The following is a 21,529-nucleotide window of genomic DNA, read 5'->3' on the forward strand; positions in this document are numbered from 1 at the left end:
CACAGCACACCTGTGATTCTGTAGTGCTGCAGGTAACACAGCACACCTGTGATTCTGTAGTGCTGCAGGTAACACAGCACACCTGTGATTCTGTAATGCTGCAGGTCTTTACGCAAACATCCTTCCTCTAGAGGACCTCCAGGCTGCGCCTTTATCACCACGACCCCCAGACCCCGACAACACCGGACGCCTCTCAACTTTGTTTTCTCCTGAGGGCTTAGCTGGTGTATTGCCCTGGGATATGTCCTCGTCCTTCCTGTGTGTGCTCAGGGCCCAGGTCAGGGGTGGCAGGAATAGGTGCTGAAGAAATGAATGGCTCATGACAGAGTGCACGATCATGTCCTTTATGAGGTCCTGTGCTCCTGGACAACATAGGGCACGAAGACCTCCACCCATGACTTTTGATTTAATTCCATCTGTGTCTGTTGATCGTGAACTGTGCAGTGTGGTGAGGGAATTGAGGGTGATAAGGTCTGGCAGGCAAGCTGACCTTAAGTCAGTACTGTCCCCAAACTCACACTCTTTCCTAGGGCAGCGTCACTCGGATATGAATCAGCTACTCTCTCTGGTGACTAAGCTGGGTAAAACCAAAAACCAATCCCGCTGCCGTCAAGTCGATGCTGACTTATAGTGACCCTATGGGACAGAATGGAACTGCCCCCATAGGGTTTCCAATGCTGAAGTCTTTATGGAAGCAGACTGCCATATCTTTCTCCCTTGGAGCAGCTGGTGGGTTTGAACTGCTGACCTTTCAGTTAGCAGCCAAGCACTTAACCACTGCGCCACTAGTTCTCCTTCCGAGCTGGGTAGTTTCCAGGTAAACAGGGAAATTTACAAAGGAGAAGCCTGGAAGCTTCTGGGCCTGGGCTGTGCCCGTAATTCAAGGTGCTAGGACTCAACTAAGGAGCGCTGGTGGCACAGTGGTTGAAGTGCTCAGCTGCTAACCGAAAGGTGGGCGTTCTAACCCACCAGCTGCTCCATGGGAGAAAGATGTGGCAGTCTGCTTCTGTAAAGATCTCGGCCTTGGAGACCCTATGGCACCGTTCTACTCTGTCCTGTAGGGTCGCTATGAGTCGGAATTGACTCAACGGCACACAACACAACAAGAACAAGAATAACAGAGCTTAGCTGGGCCTTAGTGCGCCCACGAGGAGTAAAAGTCAGTTGGAATCACTCACGAAGACACTACCTGGGTGTGTAATCTGTAATGTTTTCTACTAAATATGTAATGTTTTATACTAAATACCTGGGCATGTGATCTAGAATGTTTTATGCTCCCTGGGGCTCTGAGACCAGGGTAGGTCTCTGCTAGCCCGTCAAAGTTTAGTAGTCTCTTGCTTTCTGATCTTTATGCCCATATACCATATACTTAATAATTGAATAAATACTGGATTTTAAAAGAAAACACCCACATGCCTTTTTTTTTCCTTCACTTTTGTGTGACAAAAAGTTTCCTGAACTTTGGCCTTGACACAGGTTTACTTTTGCTTCTGCTTTGTTGAAACTTAACAACTCCCAAATGGTTTGCTTATGCCAGATGTATCAAACCATGAAGACAATATGGATCCATAATGTGCACGAATATATATCCCTTTATGTTCTTCCAGGAGCCCTGGTGCCTCCATGGTTAAGAGCCAAAAGGTCGGCAGTTCGAATCCACCAGCGGCTCCTTGGAAACCCGACGGGGAAGTTCTACTCAGTTCTATAGGGTCGCTATGAGTCAGAATTAACTTGACGGCAACGGGTTTGGGTTTTGGTTTTTTTGTTTTCCCAAAGAGCTAATTTTGATTGCATCTTCCATGATAGCATGCGGTTTTAACGGAAAGGGAGTATTTCCAGCGCCAGCAGTCTTGCCGTGGCTACGTGACTGAGCCGCCCCGGGGTGGCCTCAGGAAGGCGGTGAGAAGAGAGCTCTCGTGGACAAAGGACAGGCTGGCACTGCCTGGCTGGCCTGGAAACGCCACCTCCCCGGTCCTTGCTGGCTCAGAGAAAAGCGCTTTTTTTTCGTCGTTCTTTTTGAGCTGTATCACAGTGTGAAATCTGTAAAGCTTGCCTGGTGCCTTTTGGAAAATCTGGAAATTCTTTCTGTAGAAAATGCAGCAACTTCATGCAATATGCATCTTGGAACGGGCTTTAATTTTTTAAATATCATGTTTGCATGAAATGAGCATGTTTATTTATACTCCTAATTTTTTCTTGCTTAAGGGAATTTGGTGCTTTAATGTCATTTTACAACCCTCTGTCCCACAGGCTGTAACCATAAGGATTTTGGAGGAGTCACACCTTCACAAATACCCCTGGCCTGGACGCTTTCTCCTGGCTTACCGGTCTCCCCTCCCCACTCTGTGCACGTACCATGCGTTTTCTCACACTAAATATATGCCCGTCGCCACTGGGTCCAAGTCATGAGTTTCTCTCTTCCTCAGGTTCTCCTTCTCTCGGTTCCATTCTGAAACCCCCAACACGAAGGATTCACACGCTCACATACACATGTCCACTCACACGTTCAACATACATGTACACTTACACGGACACACATGTACACTCACACATGTACACTCGCACGCGTATACTTACACAAACTCAATACACATGTACACTCACACAGGTACACATGCATGCACAAATGGGCATACACATGCTCACATGGACACACACGTTCACACACATACACATGCTCACACACACATGTTCACATGTACGCTCACATGCTCATGTACTCACAGCCGTGTGCACACACCCACATGTGTGTACACACACTCTCGTGGGCACCTGTCGTCAAGGTTATGGTCAAACACCATATGAGATACACACGAAGACAAGGGCCAGAGATGAGCACCTCCCCACCCCGTTCTCCGTCTCCAGCCCACCCCCGTCCCCACCTGGCTCTGTGCTGGAGAAGTGCAGACCGGGGGTGCAGAGGGTGCAGATCAGGGAGCACAGGGGGTGCACATGTTGGGAGGTATGGGAGAACAGGTGTTGAGGGTACAAGGAGTACAGATGGGGGCACAGGGGTGCAGATATTGGGAGGCGTGAGAGTGCATATGGGGGTGCGGGGTTGCAGATGGGGGTGCTGGGTTGCAGATGGGGGTGCAGGGTGCAGATGGGGGGCAGGGGTGCTGATGGGGGTGCTGAGGTGCAGATGGGGATGTAGGGGTCCAGTGGAGGCTGTGGGCCAGAATGCAGTGCTGCTTTGAGGGGCTCCGCTCAGACCCTGTGTGCCCCCAGGATGGCCAAGGGATCTGAAGCCCACGGGTCACTCCCCAGCCTGGCCCCTGGAGGGGTCTCAGCCTCTGGGTGGCATGTGCCGGTGAAACCAGCACGTCATGGAAACTTCCCATTTCCATCCCCTCGCGGTGCTGGAGCAGGTCACCTGGGGCTGCGGTCACAGCACAGTCAGGCGGGGGTGCCCTTCATTCTGGGGGCAGACGAGGTCCCCGTAGAGCAGTGGAGGGGATCTAGAAGGAAGGACAGAGGGCAGCACATCTGTACAGGCTGGCAACATGTGCCCCCCGCCCCATGGCAGTGAGACCAGCCCCGTCTCAGTGAGGCCACCATCCAACTGCTCTTGGAGGGCAGATGTGCCTCTGTGGGTGCCCTGGGAGGGAGCCCCCACAGACGGGCAGAAGACCCCCCCCCTCCAGAGCTCCTGGCTTTCTCTCACCTGGCACTGCGTTTCAGGTGTTTTCTGCGAGGGCTGGGGCTCCCTGGGGCCCCCTCACCTCTGAGGGCAAGGGAGGGCCAAGGTACTGGCCTTTCCTCTTCATCCTGGTCCCCACTGCCCAAGACAAGGGGCTGCCCCCCATGTCGGGCACAAGCCCCCATTCCATGCTCTCCACCCTCCCCCCATGGAGCACAGCTTTCCTAATCCCCCATGGAGCACGGTTCCCCCAATCCGTGGGACAACCCCTTCTCTTATCCCACTTGTTCCCTGTGTGAATGGGGCTGAGGGCAGGGGCCTGCAGGTGCTCTCACTGTCCCTGCGGCAGCGGCCTAAGTCCCCACACAGACCTCGCTGCTCCCACCGCGGACCTCACGGCTGCCTCCCAACCGACCTCACTGCCTCCCCTACGGACCTCGCTGCTCCCCCCACAACCTTGTTGCTCCCCCATCGCAGACCTCGCTGCCCCCACCCCTGACCTCACTGCCTCCCCCACGGACCTTGCTGCTCCCCTCCACCCTGACCTCACTGCCTGCTCCATGGACCTCGCTGCTCCCCCCAACCCAGCCTTCGCTGCTCCTCCACCGCGGACCTCGCCGCCCCCCCCCCACCCCACGGACCTCACTGCCTCCCCTGCAGACCTCGCTGCTCCCCCACGGACCTCCCGTCCCCCCCGCCACGGACCTCACTGACTCTTGGTCCCCGGGCACACAGTGGTGCACACTTTGTTCCTTATCCTCTTTTCCTCCACGTCTTCCACGAGCTCCCACAAAGGATGCACTATCCCTGGGGGCACCACCACATCACCTTCCCACTGGCCCTTCTCCCTGACTGCCTCCCAGTAGTCCCCCAGAGATCAGGGTGGGAGCACTGGGAACCATGGTGTGGGCTGTTCCCTGTCATAGAGGAGGAGACGGAGGCTGGGGAGGATGCCCCCTGTGTGCCCATTGCTGGGGACCAAGATACTGCTCATGGCCTCAGCCTCCTCTTCCTGCCCCCACTCAAGGGGCTGGGCTCCCTCTGGGGTCAGACTCTCAGGTGAGACTGGGAAGTGAGGGGGAGCAGAGAAATGACTCAGGAGAGAGACCCCTGGAGGTGATGGGGAGGGGGTCCTGGAGTGATGAAGGAGACCCCAGGAGGTGATGGAAGAGACCCTTGGAAGTGTTGGGGAAGACCTCTGTAGGTGATGGAGGAGACACCCGGAGGCGGTGGAGGAGAGCCCTGGAAGTGATGGAGGAGACCCCAGGAGGTGATGGGGAAGACCTCTGTAGGTGGTGGGGAAGACCCCAGAGGTGATAGAGGAGACCTCAGGAGGTGATGGGGAAGACTCCCAGAGGTTATGAAGGAGAGCCCTTGGGGTGATGGAGCAGAACCCTGGAGGTGATGGAGGAGACCCCAGGAGGTGATGGAGGAGACCCCTGGAGGTGATGGAGAAGACCCCAGGAGGTGATGGGGAGACCCCAGGAGGTGATGGAGGAGACCCCAGGAGATGATGGGGAAGGCCCAGGAGGTGATGGAGGAAACCCCAGGAGATGATGGGGAAGATCCTTGGAGGTGATGGAGGAGACCCCAGGAGGTGATGGGGAAGACCCCTGAAAGTGATGGGGGAGACCCCAAGAGATGATGGAGGAGACCCCATGAGGTGATGGGGAACACCCCTGGAGGTTATGGGGGAGACCCCAGGAGGTGATGGAGGAGAACACAGGAAGTGTTGGAGGAGACCCTAGGAGGTGATGGAGGAGACCCCTGAAGGTGATGGGGAAGACCTCTGTAGGTGATGAGGCAGACCCCAGAGGAGATAGAGGAGACTGCAGGAGGCGATGGAGGAGACCCCTGGAGGCGATGGGAAAGACCCCTGGAGGTGATGGAGGAGATCCCTGGAGGTGATGAAGAAGACCCCAGGAGGTGATAGGAAAGACCCCAGGAGGTGTTGGGGGAGACTCCAGGAGGTGATGGGGAAGACCCCAGAGGTGATGGAGGAGACCCCAGGAGGTGATGGGGAAGACCCCTGGAAGTGATGGGGGAGACCCCAGGAGATGATGGAGGAGAACCCTGGAGGTGATGGGGAAGACCTCTGTAGGTGATGGGACAGATCCCAGAGGTGATAGAGGAGACCTCAGGAGGTGATGGGGAAGACTCCCAGAGGTGATGAAGGAGAGCACTTGAGGTGATGGAGGAGAGCCCTGGGGGTGATGGGGAAGACCCCAGGAGGTGATGGCGGAGACCCCAGGAGGTGATGGGGAAGACCCCAGGAGGTGATGGGGAAGACCCCTGGAGGTGATGGAGGAGACCCCTGAGGTGTTGGGGAAGACCCCTGAAGGTGATGGAGGAGACCCCAGGAGGTGATGAGGAAGACCCCAGGAGGTGATGGAGGAGACCCCTGGAGGTGATGGGGAAGACTCCTGAAGGTGATGGAAGAGACCCCAGGAGGTGATGGTGGAGACCCCTGGAGGTGATGGGGAAGACCCCAGGAGGTGACGGAGGAGACCCCAGGAGGTGATGGGGGAGACCACAGGAGGTGATGGAGGAGTCCCCAGGAGGTGATGGAGGAGACCCCAGGAGGTGATGGGGAAGACCACAGGAGGTGATGGAGGAGACCCCATGAGGTGATGGGGAAGACCCCTGGAGGTGATGGAGGAGACCCCATGAGGTGATGGGGAAGACCCCAGGAGGTGATGGAGGAGATCCCAGGAGGTGATGGAGGAGACCCCAGGAGGTGATGGGGAAGACCCCTGGGGGTGATGGAGGAGACCCCAGGAGGTGATGGAGGAGTCCCCAGGAGGTGATGGAGGAGACCCCAGGAGGTGATGGGGAAGACCCCTGGGGGTGATGGAGGAGACCCCAGGAGGTGATGGAGGAGTCCCCAGGAGGTGATGGAGGAGACCCCAGGAGGTGATGGGGAAGACCCCAAGAGGTGATGGAGGAGACCCCTGGAGGTGTTGGGGAAGACCCCAGAGGTGATGAAGGAGACCCCATGAGGTGATGGGGAAGACCCCAGGAGGTGATGGGGAAGACCCCTGGAAGTGATGGGGGAGACCCCTGGAGGTGATGGGGAAGACCGCAGAAGTGATAGAGGAGACGTCAGGAGGTGATGGGGAAGACTCCCAGAGGTGATGAAGGAGAGCCCTTGAGGTGATGAAGGAGAGCCCTTGAGGTGATGGAGGAGTGCCCTGGAGGTGATGGGAAGACCCCAGGAGGTGATGGAGGAGACCCCTGCAGGTGATGGGGGAGACCCCTGGAGGTGATGGAGGAGACCCCTGGAGGTGATGGGGAAGACAGCAGGAGGTGATGGAGGAGGCCCCAGGAGGTGATGGAGGAGACCCCAGGAGGTGATGGGGGAGAGCCCTGGAGGTGGTCGGGGGTTTGGAGGTGCTGGGCCCTGGGAGTGATAAGAGGCTCTAGGGATCCTGAGAGTGATGGGGGGACCCCCAGAGATGACGGGGTTGGGCACCGACTGCTTGGAAGGACTTTGAGGAACCTTGCAGCCAGGGCTGCCTGGCTCTGCTCCGTGGCCTCTTTTCTGTCCTGCCGCAGGGCCGGCGGGCGGGACCGCGGAGGAGGGGGGATGAGGCGGTCTGGGGCGGCGCTGTGCTCGCACGCGAGGCTCTGGCGGGGGGCCAGGCGGCTGTCACAGCGGGCGCTGAGGGCCGGATTGCGTGACAGCGAGCCTGGCGGCGGCCACAGGAATGTCGCGCGGAGGAGGGAAGTGGGGGCTGGTGCCCGGCGCGGGGGGGCACGGCCCCCTCGTGCCCCTCCCTCCCCGTGGAGAAAGCCAGAGGGGGAAGGGAGAGAAGTTACAAGGGGCCCGTTGGAGTGGGTGGGCGCTCCCTCCCTCAGTGGAGGCGCATGGAGCGGAGGGGCACGGAGTGTTGGGAGGGGACCTCGCCCCACGCACCCAATGAAGCCGAGTCCCCGCGTCTGAGCACCCAGGGCGACACTGCCCTTGACCTGCCCGCTGCTCTGGGGTGCAGGTGCTTGTGAGCATCCCCAGGTCGCTGATGTCCCAGACCCAGGAGCCACCCCTGGCTCCACAGCTGCCCCCACCCCCCAAGAACAGCCTCGTGGTCTACAGGGCCCCGAGAGAGTGAAGGCCTAGTACAGGCTGGGCCAAGTTCGAACCCCAGCACCCCCCCCCCCCACAAGTCACACAGAAGGTGTGTGACCCTCAGAAGCCTCACCATCCCTCAGGGGGTCCTGAGACAGGAGGGCTTTTTCCCCGGGGACATAGTTTCTCCAGGTCTGTTTCTGGTTCATTTTAACCAGAGCCTGCTCTTTCTACCTGCCGACGTCCCGGGGGCATCCTCGGTCGTGGGGTGGGTGGGCGTCCCGGGGCTGTCCTAGGTTGTGGGGAAGGTGGGCTTCCTGGGGGCGTCCTTGGTCGTGGGGAGGTTGGGTGTCCTGAAGGTGTCCTTGGTTGTGGGGAGGATGGGCGTACTGGGGGCCTCCTGGGGAGGCATCCTGGGGTTTCCTTACTCCTGGGTGAGCTCCAAGAGGGAGCAGCATGCCCCTCCAGGGAGGGGTGAGGCTAGGCACAGGAAGGAGACCTGCAGACAATGACCCATGTCTGATCCGTGATCAGGGCATGTGAGTTCGGGTGACACGGGTGTATGTAGGGAGGACTGTGGTCCAGGCTCGGGGGTCCTGGACGTGGCCCTGGAAGAGGATACGGCCCCCTGGGCTCCCTGTTCTCAGACGGTGGCTATGCTGTCCAGACCAACATCTCTGGGTTGTGTCCCACTGGCCTCGAGCCCCAGGGAGGGGCTACAGGGACCCCAGGACCCATCCAGAGCTGGACGTTGTCCCGAGACAGGGGGTGGGTGGGTGGTGGTTACGGGAGCAGAGTGCCCTTCTGCATGTACATTCTGCCCTGCCGGCTGCCCTGCATCTTTGTCGCAGCCCTTCCTGCTCACCCACTCCTTGCTGGGGGCTGAGCTGCCCCAGTGCCTCCGGGCAGGGTGGGCAGGGCAGGCATCCAAGGCCGGCATCAGAGCTCTGTGGGTCTTGGTGTCGACATGCTGCAGGGCCCAGGGAGGTTACAAGAAAGCTAACTTCATGAGGACCACGTGCAGGGCCGGTTACAGGTGCTGACATGTCCTGTTCTCTCTGACAGCTGTGCAGGAGACAGGCTCGCAGCTGCCAGTGGCCGGGGACCCCTCGTCAGGAGATGGCCACCCGCCTGGAGGGTCTGAGGTGCTGGAGGGACGGCTGCTGCTGGAGGTGAGTGCCTGCCTGTCTTGCCCGCTGGCTTTCTGACTGTGGCTGTTCATTACAAGGAACCATAAGGCTTCCAGAGGGGTTCTAGGACAGAGCTGCAGACCGTTTCTGGAAACTGCGTTAGTTGGAGTCAGCAAACAGGCCAGCCCCTCAGGAGTGTGAGGCCGGTGGACTGGGAGAACCAGCCCCAAAACAGCATGAGTAGTGACCTCCCTACAACGGAGGGCGTCCCCCAGTCACCCTCTTCCCCATGACCAAAGACGCCCCCTCCCCACAACTGATGGAGGCCCGCCTCCGCACAACCAAAGACACCCTCTTCCCCATAACCGAAGACACACCCCTCCCCATGACCAAGGACATCCCCCTCCCCACTACCAAAGACACCCTCCTCCCCATAACCGAAGACGCACCTCCCCATGACCAAGGACATCCCCCCTCCCCACAACCAAAGACACCCTCCTCCCCATAACCAAAGACACACCCCTCCCCATGACCAAGGACGTCCCCCCTCCCCACTACCAAAGACACCCTCCTCCCCATAACCGAAGACGCACCTCCCCATGACCAAGGACATCCCCCCTCCCCACTACCAAAGACACCCTCCTCCCCATAACCGAAGACACACCCCTCCCCATGACGAAGGACATCCCCCCTCCCCACTACCAAAGACACCCTCCTCCCCATAACCGAAGACACACCCCTCCCCATGACCAAGGACATCCCCCTCCCCACTACCAAAGACACCCTCCTCCCCATAACCAAAGACACCCCCGCTCCATGACCAAGGACGTCCCCTCTCCCCACTACCGAAGACACCCCCCTCCCCACGACCGAGGATGGCCCCCTATGACAAAGACGTCCCCCTCCCCACAACTGAGAACAACCCCCCCCCATGACCGAAGACACACCCCTCCCCACGACCGAGGACATCCCCCAGGACACCCCGTATACCCATGGTTGAGGATGGCCCCGGTCCCCATGACTGAGGGCGGCCCCCTCCCCAGACCATCCCCCACACACACCCTAGATACAAACTTGAATATCATTTTCATTCTGCATTCTCTGGTCTTCACTTGTTGATGAGGCAGAATCTAATAAGAGATAAAACAGTCTTTTTTCTTTTTCTCAAATGAAGGGCTCAGAAAACCAAGGGCTGGTTCTTCCAGCTTTCAGGGAGCTCTGGGTGTTGGGGTTAGCGTGCAGGGCCGCTGTGGCTACCTTTGCTGCATAGACAGTGGAAACCGTCATCATGGCATGATGGTTCCTGTGCAGACGGGACCTTCTCCGTGCAGACGGGACCTTCTCCGTGGTTCTGAGGTGCTGGGTTTTCTTGGTCCATCAACTTTCTCTCAGATGAGATGAGCTTGTCCAGTGGAGCTTTCTGGGTTGAATCACCAGTAAATCAGTTGTTGTTGAGTCGATCCCAACTCACAGCGACCCCATGTGTGTCAGAGTAGAGCCATGCTCCACAGGGTTTTCAGTGGCTGATTTTTCAGAAGTAGATCGCTAGGCCTTTCTTCTGAGGTGCCCGTGGGTGGACCTGAACCTCCAACCTTTTGGTTAGCAGCCGAGTGCGTTATCTGTTTGCACCACTCAGGGACTCCAGGTTGAATCAAGTTACTGTTTAAAGATAAAGGGAGGTGGGGGCCCTGGTGTCAGGTCCGGGGATGGGGCTCAGGGTATGCTTAAGGGAAGGGGCTCCAAGCTGCTGGACCCTCCAGGACCCCAGGGCGGGCAGAGGGGCAGGTGCCCCAGAGAAGAGGCCTGGAAGGGTGGAGGGGAAGCTATTGCTGGTTGCAGGGTCCCCTTCTGCCTTCCAGCTGAGATGCCCTAAGCCCATGCCCCGTTCGCATCCTGGGTGGCTCTGGGCCCCAAATCTCCCTCAAGCGGTCACAGCTGGGCATCATGGCTGGGTGTGTGTCCATCACAGACTTGTGGGATGCAGGAAGGACATGGGGGTTGGGGACCAGCGTGGTGGTGCAGGGGATGAAGCAGGGGGAGGGAGGTGTGGGGGACGTGCCAGAGCAGGATTTGTGTCAGCGGGGACCTTGTTCACCCTAATGTGGCATCTGCAACTGTGAGGAGGCAGGAAGAGGGGTCCAGGATCACCCTGCCACTGGCTTCAGTGGGAGGATGGGCCCACACACCAAACAGGGCGGAAGAGGGGTGCAGCAGCGTGGGAATCGAGATTGGCTCAGACACATGGGGGCTCAGGGCAGGGTTCTGGGCGCTGTGGACCAGGATGGTGATTCTGAGGACTCGGCGCCCTGAAAGGCTCACCCCAACATCTAGACAGCAACACATGAGTGGGGCCAGGAGGAGGGGTAGGAGGAAAAGCAGAGGGGTTGGCCCCATGGGAGAGAAGGTTCTGGAAGGAGGGCATGGCCCCTGGGCCAGGAAGGTACCCCCGCAGCTTGGATCCACAGTGACCCGGGGGCTGGGGTCGGGCTGAGGGGTCACAGTCAGCTCACCCGCGTTCCTCCTTGAGGTGTATACTGAGGCTGGGCAGCATCTGGGGTGGAGGCCTCCCTCCGCGAGATGCGAGGTCCCCCCACTCGTCCCACCCCGTTGGGCCCCTTGGTGCGTCTGCAGACCCAGGGGTGGTGGACCCGCCTCCGATCCGAGGCTCCTGGAGGACGCGTGGGCCCGCCCGTCCCTGGGGTTCTCTACCTGGGTCGTTCTTGTTGGTCGCCATCACTGCCGTTGCGGTGGTGAGCTCTCCCACCCCCTAGAGGCCAGCGTCTCTGTGTTTGACGCACCCCCCCACCCGAGAATAGTGGACCCCACACCTTGGGGAAGAAAGGGGGCTGAGGGAAGCCACGGAGAGAGGGTTCCTTTGACACCCCTCAGCCAGTTCCCTGAACCCGTCATTGCCACCTTCTTCACTTTCCCACCTTTTATCAGGAGGTTTCAAACCCGCACGAAGCACAGGGGACGGGCCAGGAATCTCCAAGTCCCAAACGCCCCCCAGCAACGACCCCCTTGGCTGGCTGTCTCTGATGCCCCTCCCCCTCCTTGCTAGGTCCCAGCAGTTCATCTTCTCAGACCTGTCCCTCCACCTGCACCTGCGACTCTCGGGGCGCCTGGTCTCCCTCTCCCCCGCCTGCTCTCGGGGCACCTGGTCTCCCTCTCCCCCTCCTGCTCTCGGGGTGCCTGGTCTCCCTCTCCCCCGCCTGCTCTCAGGGTGCCTGGTCCCCACCGCCACCTGCTCTCTGGGTACCTGATCCCCCCAACATGCTCTCTGGGTTCCTGGTTCCCCCCCTCCATCCACTCTCTGGGTACCTGGTCCCCCCACCTGCTCTCTGGGTACCTGGTCCTTCTGCCTGCTCTCTGGGTTCCTGGTTCCCCCAACCTGCTCTCTGGGTACTTGGTGACCCCTCCCCCACCTGCTCTCTAGGTACCTTGTCCTCCCCCCCACCTGCTCTCTGGGTACCTGTCCCCCTGCCCACTCTCTGGGTACTTTGTCCCCCCCACCCACTCTCTGGGTACCTGGTCTCCATCCCACCTGCTCTCTGGGTACCTGGTCCCCCACCCACTGTCTGGGTACCTGGTCTCCCTCCCACCTGCTCTCTGGGTACCTGGTACCCCCCCGCCCACTCTCTGGGTACCTGGTCCCCCACCCACTCTCTGGGTACCTGATACCACCTACCTGCTCTCTGGGTGACTGTCCCCCCACCTGTTCTCTGGGTACCTGTCCCCCCACCAGCTCTCCAGGTATCTGGCACCCCTACATCTTATTCTCATTCCATGCCCTGCGAGGCTGGAACCTTCTGCTCTCTGGGCTTCTGCCCCGAGCGTGAGCTCCTGGGTGCATCCTCGCTGCCCCTGCCACACCTGGGTCAGTGCCGAGAGCATAGTAAGGGCCCAGTGATGGTGACAGACTGACGGACAGACAGCACCCGGTCTGCTTTGAGGTGAGAGGAGGAGCGGGGGATGGCATGCTGTGTAGGAGCTGTGGGCTGAGCTGGACAGAGCTCGGTGGCTCTGTGCCTCCCCACTGCCCACATGGCCTGGGGCTAGGACTGGGGTGAGCTCTGGGGGTCTCATGCCCCTGCTGAGGGGTTTGCACTTGTCCTGATGAGCACCCTTTTCCAGACAATGAAGACGCATGAAGTAGCCTGTCGTTCTGGGCTCTGCAGTAGCCGGGTGTTTGGGGACTCTTAGGGACTTTGCCTGGCACCACAGCCCTCTGTGTCTGACCTGACGGTGTGTCAGGGTGGGATCCCATTCCTAGAGCTGGCGAAAGTTTCATTTCAGTTCAGGTTGGGGCAGTACGGGGGTGTACCAGAAGCTTCTCTTTGGGAAACATGTTTTTGGAATAGGAAAATTTTCCATACTTCATTTCTTATCAGACTTTTAGAAAGCAAATTCTTAAGCCATTAATTTTTTTCCTTTAAAGTTGCCTTTTCTGCCCGTGCTAGTAAGATCTGAGCTGAAAGCGTGTGCCAGCTTGGTTTTATTCTTGGCACGAGATGGATGGCACTGCATTTTTCCTTACTTGTTTCCATGAAGACTTCGGAAGAGCTCCTGTAGCTGACGGCGTCTGCTCAGACATCTCCTGGCACCCGCTCCCGCCCCGCAGGGCTCCTCCTACAGGCTAGGACAGTTGCCCCCCTCCCCACCACGTGTTTTGGAGAACAGAGAATGAGGCTGAGCACCTCCTGAACCATCTGTGCCTGCAATCCCGGCTTATTCAGCATCTCACTCCTTCTCTGTGGCCCACAGAAGTTTCCAGAAGTTTACTTTGGTTGGAATCACTCTGGTTATCTGCTGAGGCATTTCACAGCATTTCCAGTGCGGTGATTCTCGAACTTTGGGGTTAGAGACTCTTTTTGAAGTTTAAAAATATTCCCAAACAAAGCAAAATAAACAAATTCAGCAGCAATAACAACAAAATCCCTGCTTTTATTACCAATCTTCAATCCCTTCAAGATAAATGGGGGGGAGGGAAGGACAGGTTTATGGCAGAGCATCGTAAATTCATGAAGATTCAGGGCTGTTGTAGACTTCAGAGTGCACGTGGCCCGATCTCCGTTATTTTAAGATGGAGTCACCAAGATCTGGGCGGTTAGGGCTCGTCCAGGGTCCCCGAGGAGTGGCTGGGGCTGAGGTGACCTGGCGTTTCCACCCTTGTTTCTGTGGCTCCGAGCTCCACCCTACCAGGACAGGTGGTCAGTCTCTGTCACCCCCAGGAGCTCTTACCCAGTCTTGTTGCATGCAGGGTGGGGGGTGACGGAGGACGTGGGAAGGGTAGGGGGAAGGAGTGAAAGCAACTGGGGAGTAGAAACAAGAAAAGAAGGGATAAGAAGTTTCTGGAAACACACGTTAGATACATTTTTAGAGCTGCGCCATGAACACCGTATGAACTTCAGCGCTATTAGGTTCGTATTTCTGTGGTTATTTTTAAGTGGACTATGAGCCCATTGTGCTCAGCGCAGTCCAGAGACATATTCACAGGAGACAGGAACTTCAGCTACAGATGCCAGGACGGTCCTACCAGCCTTCCAATTCTGGCTGGAGCTGAAGTGTGTGTTAGCTGCACGATGCATTTTGTAACATTTACTTTTGAATTTACATACACTAAAAGTCACCCTTTTTGGTGTTCAGTGTGCTGTAATCACCACCACGATCATGATACCGAATACTTCCATCACCTCGGAATTTCCCTGACCAGCCCCTCTGTAGCTGGGCCCTCCCCAACCCAGCCCTGCGCTGACTTGGCCTTTCTTAGAACATAATGTAAATGGGATCTTACGGTTTGTAGCCTTTTGAGCCCGGCTCTTCTCGCTCAGCGAAGTGCGTTTGCGATTTATCCACGTTGCTGCGTGATCAGCTGTTTGTTTCTTGTGTTGCTGGTATGGACAAACTACAGCTGGCTTCTCCATTCAATCCCTGAGGGACGTTTAGGGTCTCTGCAGGGTTTCACAGTTGTGAATAGAGCTGTGATGAACAGCACAGGCTTTTCTGTGAACATCGGTTTTCATTTCACTTGGGTCAAGTACCTAAGATTGTAATTGCTGGTTGTACAGTAAGTGTATGTTTGGCTTCCTGAGGAACTGCAGAGCTGGTTTCCAAAGGGGCTGCACCATTTGCATCCCGTCAGCGGTGGATGAGAGTTCCAGTTGCTCTGCAACCTCGCCGGCACTTGCTATGGTCACTTTTTAATTTAATTTAATTTTGTGTGTTCAGTGAAAGTTTACAGAGCAAATTAGTTTCTAATTCAAAAATTCGTACACAACTTGTTTTGTGACATTGATTGCAATCCCCAAAATGTGTCAGCACTCTCCCCATTTCCATCCTGGGTTCCCCTTTTCCATGCGTCCAGTTTTCCTGTCCCTTCCTGTCTTCTCAGCTTTGCTTTAGGGCAGGTGTTGCCCATTTGGTCTTATACACTTGATTGATTTAAGAAGCACATTCCTCACGTGTGTTATTGTTTGTTTTATAGGCCTGTCTAATCTTTGGCTGAAAGGTGGACTTTGAGAGTGGCTTCAGTTCCGAGTTAGCAGGGTGTCTGATGGCTGTAGTCTTGGGAGTTCCTCCAGTCTCTGTCAGACCAGTAAGTCTGGTCTTTTTTGTGAATTTGAATTCTGTTCTACATTGTTCTTCTGCTCTGTCAGGGACCCTCTATTGTGATCCCTATCAGCGGTCCATGGTGGTAGCTGGGCACCATCTAGTTCTCCTGGGCTCAGGTGGGTGGAGGCTGTGGTTCATGTGGTCCATGAGTCCTTTGGACTTATATTTTCCTTGTGTCTTTGGCTTTCTTCATTCTCCTTTGCTCTGAATGGGATGGGACCAAAAGATGGCTGCTCAAGATGCTACTCAGGTACAGTCACTTTTTAAAAGCCATTCTAACAGATGTGTAGTAGAATCTTGTCTTAGTCATCTAGTGCTTCTATAACAGAAATACCACAAGTGGATGGCTTTAACAAAGAGAAATTTATTGTCTCACAATTTAGTAGGCTACAAGTCCAAATACGGGGCTTCACCTCCAGGGGAAGGCTTTCTCTGTCAGCTCTGGAGGAAGGTCCTTTTCATCAGTCTTCCCCTGGACTAGGAGCTTCTCCGAGCAGGAACCCCAGGTCCACAGGACGTGCTCTGCTCCTGGCACTGCTTTCTTGGTGGTATGAGGTCCCCCTTCTCTGCTTGCTTCCCTTTCCTTTTAGCTCTTGTAAGATAAATGGTGGTGCAGGCCACACTCCAGGGAAACTCCCTTTACATTGGATCAGGGATGTGACCTTAGTAAGGGTGTTACAATCCCACCCTAATCCTCTTTAACATAAAATTACAATCACAAAATTGAGGACAACCACACAACACTGGGAATCATGGCCTAACCAAGCTGACACATATTTTTGGGGGACACAATTCAATCCATGACAAATCTCATTATGGTTTTAATTTGCATTCCCCTAAAAGTCAGGAAATGTGTGTGTCAGGATTGTATCCTTTCACCATACTTATTCAATCTGTTGTTACTCAAATAACAACAATGACTAAGAATGTGGAGCATCTTTTTGTGTGCTTAAATTTCCTATCTGTATATCCTCTTTACTGAAGTGTCTGTTCAAATCTTTTGCCCGTTTAAAAAAAACTTGGCCTGTTTACTTTCTTACTGTTAAATTTAGAGAGTTCATTACATATTCTGGGTAAATGCCCTTTGTCATATATGTAATTTGTAAATTTTCTCCCAGTCTGTGGATTGTTTTTTCATTCTCTTGTCAGAGACTTTAAAAAAGCATAAGTATTTAATTTTGATGGAGTCAAATTTCTCATTTTTTTTCCTTTATAGATCATGATTTTGGTGTCATGTCTAAGAACTCTTTGTCTAACCTAAGATTACAAAGATTTTTCTCCTATGTCTTCTTTTGAAGGTTTTATAGTTTTACATTTAGTCTGTGATTCATTTTTAGTTAACTTTTCTATAAGCTGTGAGGTTCAGGTAAAGGTTTATTGTCTTTGCATATGAATGTCTAATTGTTCCAACATTGTTTGTTAAAAAGACTATCCTTTCTCCATTGAATTGCCTTTACATCTTTGTGAAAAATCAATTGGTCATTTTTGTGTAAGTCTATTTTTGGACTCTATTCTGGATTCTAATTTATCATCATTACCACACTGTCTTAATTACTGTAGCTTTATAATAAGTCTTGAGATAAGATAGTGTGAATCTTCTAATTTTGTTCCTTTTTTTCAAAACTGTTCTGACTATTCTACCCTGGGAGCCCTGGTGGCACAGTGGTTAAAAGCTCGTCTGCTAACATAAAGGTTGGCTGTTCGAACCCACGAACCAGGAGAAAGACGTGGCAGTCTGCTTGCATAAAGATTACAGCCTTGGAAACCGTATGGGGCAGTTCTACTCTGTCCTAAAGGGTCTCTATGAGTTTGAATCGACTCGATGGCAACGGGTTTGGTTTTGATTTCGTATTCTACCCTTTGCTCTTCCATATAAATTTGATATCTACAAAAAATTCTGCTGAGTTTAATTGATACTGTGTTCAATGGATAGGTCAATTTGGGGAGAACTGATATCCTAGCAACATCGACTCTCCCAATCCACGTACATGGCGTGTATCTCTCCGTTTACTTAGATTTTCTTTAATTACTTTCATCAGTGTTTGTAGTTTCCAGCGTACGGGTTTTATATATATTATGTTAGATTTATACCGAAGTATTTTATAGTTTTGGTGATGTTGTAAATGGAACTGTTTTAATTTCAGTTGTTCATTGCTAGTATATAGAAATACAATCGATTTTTCTAGGTTGACCTTGTATCTTGGGAACTTGCTAAATCACGAATAGTTCTTGAAGCTTTTTTGTAGATTCCTTGGAATTTTTTATATAGATGATCACATGCAAGTCCAAGCTGCACTGAAGACATAGGCGAAAAATAAGCCTCCAGGAATTGACAAAATACCAATTGAGATGTTTCAACAAACGGATGCAGCACTGGAAGTGCTCACTGGTCTATGCCAGGATATTTGGAAGACAGCTACCTGGCCGACTGACTGGAAGAGATCCATGTTTATGCCTTGTCTTATTTATCCAGTGCTGCTATAGCAGAACTACCGCAAGTGGACGGCTTTAACAAAGAGAAATTTATCTTCTCACAGTCTAGTAGGCTAGAAGTCCAAATTCAGGGCAGCAGCTCCAGGGGAAGGCTTTCTCTCTCTGTCAGCTCTTGAGGAAGGTCCTTCTTATCAGTCTTCCCCCGGATGAGGAGCTTCTCCTCACAGGAACCCCAGGTCCAAAGGACTTGCTCTGCTTCTGGCACTGCTTTCTTGGTGGTATGAGGTCCACCTCTCTCTGCTCACTTCCCTCTTTTCATCTCTTTTAAGATAAAAGGTGGTGCAGGCCATAGCCCAGGAAAACTCCCTTTACATTGGATAAGGGATGTAACCTGAGTGAGGGTGTTACATCCCACCCAAATCCTCTTTAACATAATCTAATCTGGCCTCATTAACCACAGGAAGAGATTAGGATTTACAACACATAGGAAAATTATATCAATCACAAAAGGGAAGACAACCACACAATACTGGGAATCATGGCCTAAACAAGTTGACACGTATTTTTTGGGCACACAATTCAAATCATGACATGCCTATTCCAAAAAAAGCTGATCCAACTGAATGTGGAAATTATCAAACAATATCATTAATATCACACGCAAGTAAAATTTTGTTGAAGATCATTCAAAAGTGGTTGCAATAGTACATCGACAGGAAACTGCCAGAAATTCAAGCTGGGTTCAGAAGAGGACGTAGAACAAGGGATATCACTGCTGATGTTAGATGGATCTTGGCTAAAAGCAGAGAATACCAGAAAGAGGTTTACCTATGTTTTATTGACTATGCAAAGACATTCAACTGCGTGGATCATAACAAATTATGGATAACATTGCAAAGAATGGAAATTCCAGAACACTTAATGTGCTCATGAGGAACCTGTGCATAGATCAAGAGGCAGTTGTTCGAACAGAACAAGGTGATACTTCGTGGTTTAAAGTCAGGAAAGGTGTGCGTCAGGGTTGTAGTCTTTCACTATACTTATTCAATCTGTATGTTGAGCAGATAATCCAAGAAGCTGGACTATATGAAGAAGAACAGGGCATCAAGATTGGAGGAAGACTCATTAACAACCTGTGTTATGCAGATGACACAACATTGCTTGCTGAAAGTGAAGAGGACTTGAAGCACTTACTGATGAAGATCAAAGACTACAGCCTTCAGTATGGATTATACCTCAACATAAAGAAAACAAAAATCCTCATAACTGGACCAGTAAGCAACATCATAATAAAGGGAGAAACGATTGAAGTTGTCAAGGATTTCATTTCACTTGGATCCACAATCAACACCCATGGAAACAGCAGTCAAGAAATGAAATGATGTATTGCATTGGGCAAATCTGTTGCAAAAGACCTCTTTCAATTGTTCAAAAACAAAGATGTCACTAAGCTCTACGGTGCACCTGACCCAAGCCATGGTATTTTCAATCACCTCATACGCCTGCGAAAGCTGGACAATGAATAAAGAAGACTGAAGAAGAATTGACGCCTTTCAATTACGGTGTTGGTGAAGAATATTGAATATACCATGGACTGCCAAAAGAACGAACAAATCTGTCTTGGAAGAAGTACAACCAGAATTCTCCTTAGAAGCAAGGATGACGAGACTTCATCTCACATATTTTGGACATGTTATCAGGAGGGATCAGTCCCTGGAGAAGGACATCATGCTTGGTAAATTAGAGGGTCAGTGAAAAAGAGGAAGACCCTCAACAAGATGGATTAACACAGTGGCTGCAACAATGGACTCAAGCATAGCAATGGCTATGAGGATGGTGCAGGTCCAGGCAGTGTTTCGTTCTGTTGTACACAGGGCACTATGAGTCAGAACAGACTCGATGGCACCTAACAACAACAATCATGCTGTCTATGAATAGAGAGTTTTGTATTTACTTTTTCAATCTACATGCCCTCCCACCCCACCCCCTTTTTTTTTTTTTTTTGCCTTATTGCACACGGGGTCACTATGAATTAGAATAGACAGCGATGGTTTGGTGTTTTTTTAAATTTTTTATTATTGCACTTCTAGAACTTCCAATACAATGTTGAATAGGAATGGTGGGAGAGGACATCTTGTCTTGTTCCTGATCTTAGGGGAAAGTCTTCAGTCTTTCACCATTAAGTATGATATTTAGTGGTTTTTTTGTTTGTTTGTTTGTTTATTTGTTTTGTAGATGACTTTTATCAGATTAAGAAATTTCCCTTTTATTCTTAGTTTTCTGAGTGTTCTTATGAATGGATGTTAATTTTTGTCAAATGCTCTGTTTTCATCTATCAAGATGATTATGGTTTTTCTTCTTTACTCTGCTAATAAGGTGAATTACAATGATTGATTTCAAATGTTGAACCAACCTTGCATTCCCAGGACAAACTACATCTATACATTGCTGGATTCAATTTGCTCATATTTTGTGATTTGTGTGTGTGTGTGTGTGTGTGTGTGTGTATGCCTAGGCTCATGAGAAATATTTGTAGTTATCTTTTCTTGTAATGTCTTTGTCTTCCTTTGGTATCACAGTAATGTTAGCTTCATAAAATTAGTTGAGAGTGTTTCTTTCTCTTCCATTTCTGGAAGAGATTGTTTAGAATTGGTGTTATTTACTCCTGAAATGTTGGTTAGAATTCACCAGTGAAACCATCTGGCCTGGGAGATTTCTTTGTTAGGAGATTTTATTTTATTTTTTTGTTGGGAGATTTTAAACTATGAATTCAATTTCTTTAATAGATGTAGGACTATTCAGGTTATCTATTCTTCTTGAGTGAAATTTTTAATTTGTGTTTTTCAAGGGATTAGTCCATTTCATCTGCGTTATTGAATTTTTAAGCACAGAATTGTTGTCCTTTTAATGACTGTTGGTTCTGTAATGATGTCCCCCTTTTCATTACACTGGTAATTTATATGTTCATTAATTTTTTTTCCCTTGGTCCACTGGGCTAGAGGTTTATTAATTTTATTGATTTTTTTTCAAAGAAATAGCTATTGGTTTCATTGATTGTCTTTATTGTTTTTCTGTTTTCAATTTCATTGATTTATGCTGTAATCTTTGTTATTTCTTTCCTTCTCCTTGCTTTAGGTTTAATTTCCCTTCCCTTTTTTAGTTTTTTAAGGTGGAAGCTTACATTATTGAAATTGTCTAATTGTCCATTTTTTATTTTATTTATTTCTGTAATTAATTGTAAATTTTTTGAATTATAATTTCTTTTTCTTATACTTATTCTGGCTTTAATTATCTGATTTTTTTCTAACTATATCTTTATTGATTTTCTGTGTATTCTCAGCCGAGAGAGGAGTGTTGAAGTCTCCATGTATATTGTTGTTGTTGTTAGCTGCCGTCGAGTCAGTTCCGACTCAGCGACTCTGTGTACCACAGAATGAAACACTGCCCGGACCTGCATCATCCTCACAATCGTTGTTACGCTTGATCCCATTGTTGCAGCCACTGTGTAAATCCATCTCATTGAGGGTCTTCCTCTTTTTCCCTGATGCTCTACTTTACCAAGCATGATGTCCTTCTCCAGGAACAGATCCCTCCTGATAACATGTCCAAAGTATGTGAGACGTAGTCTCGCCATCCTTGCTTCTAAGG

At 51.9% G+C, this 21,529-nt stretch overlaps 1 protein-coding gene across 1 annotated transcript in view; it reads left to right on the forward strand.

Annotated features, from left to right (window-relative positions):
- The window catches only part of AHRR (aryl hydrocarbon receptor repressor), a 103,856-nt gene that overhangs the window by 26,991 nt on the left and 55,336 nt on the right, over positions 1–21,529 (forward strand). Inside the window, exon 3 of the mRNA XM_012556635.1 lies at positions 8,772–8,878. Within this exon, the coding sequence (XP_012412089.1) occupies positions 8,772–8,878 (107 nt within the window). The remainder of the gene's footprint in view (positions 1–8,771; positions 8,879–21,529) is intronic.

This window comes from Trichechus manatus, unplaced genomic scaffold (genome assembly GCF_000243295.1).
Source record: "Trichechus manatus latirostris isolate Lorelei unplaced genomic scaffold, TriManLat1.0 scaffold00072, whole genome shotgun sequence".
Classification (NCBI taxonomy): Eukaryota; Metazoa; Chordata; class Mammalia; order Sirenia; family Trichechidae; genus Trichechus; species Trichechus manatus.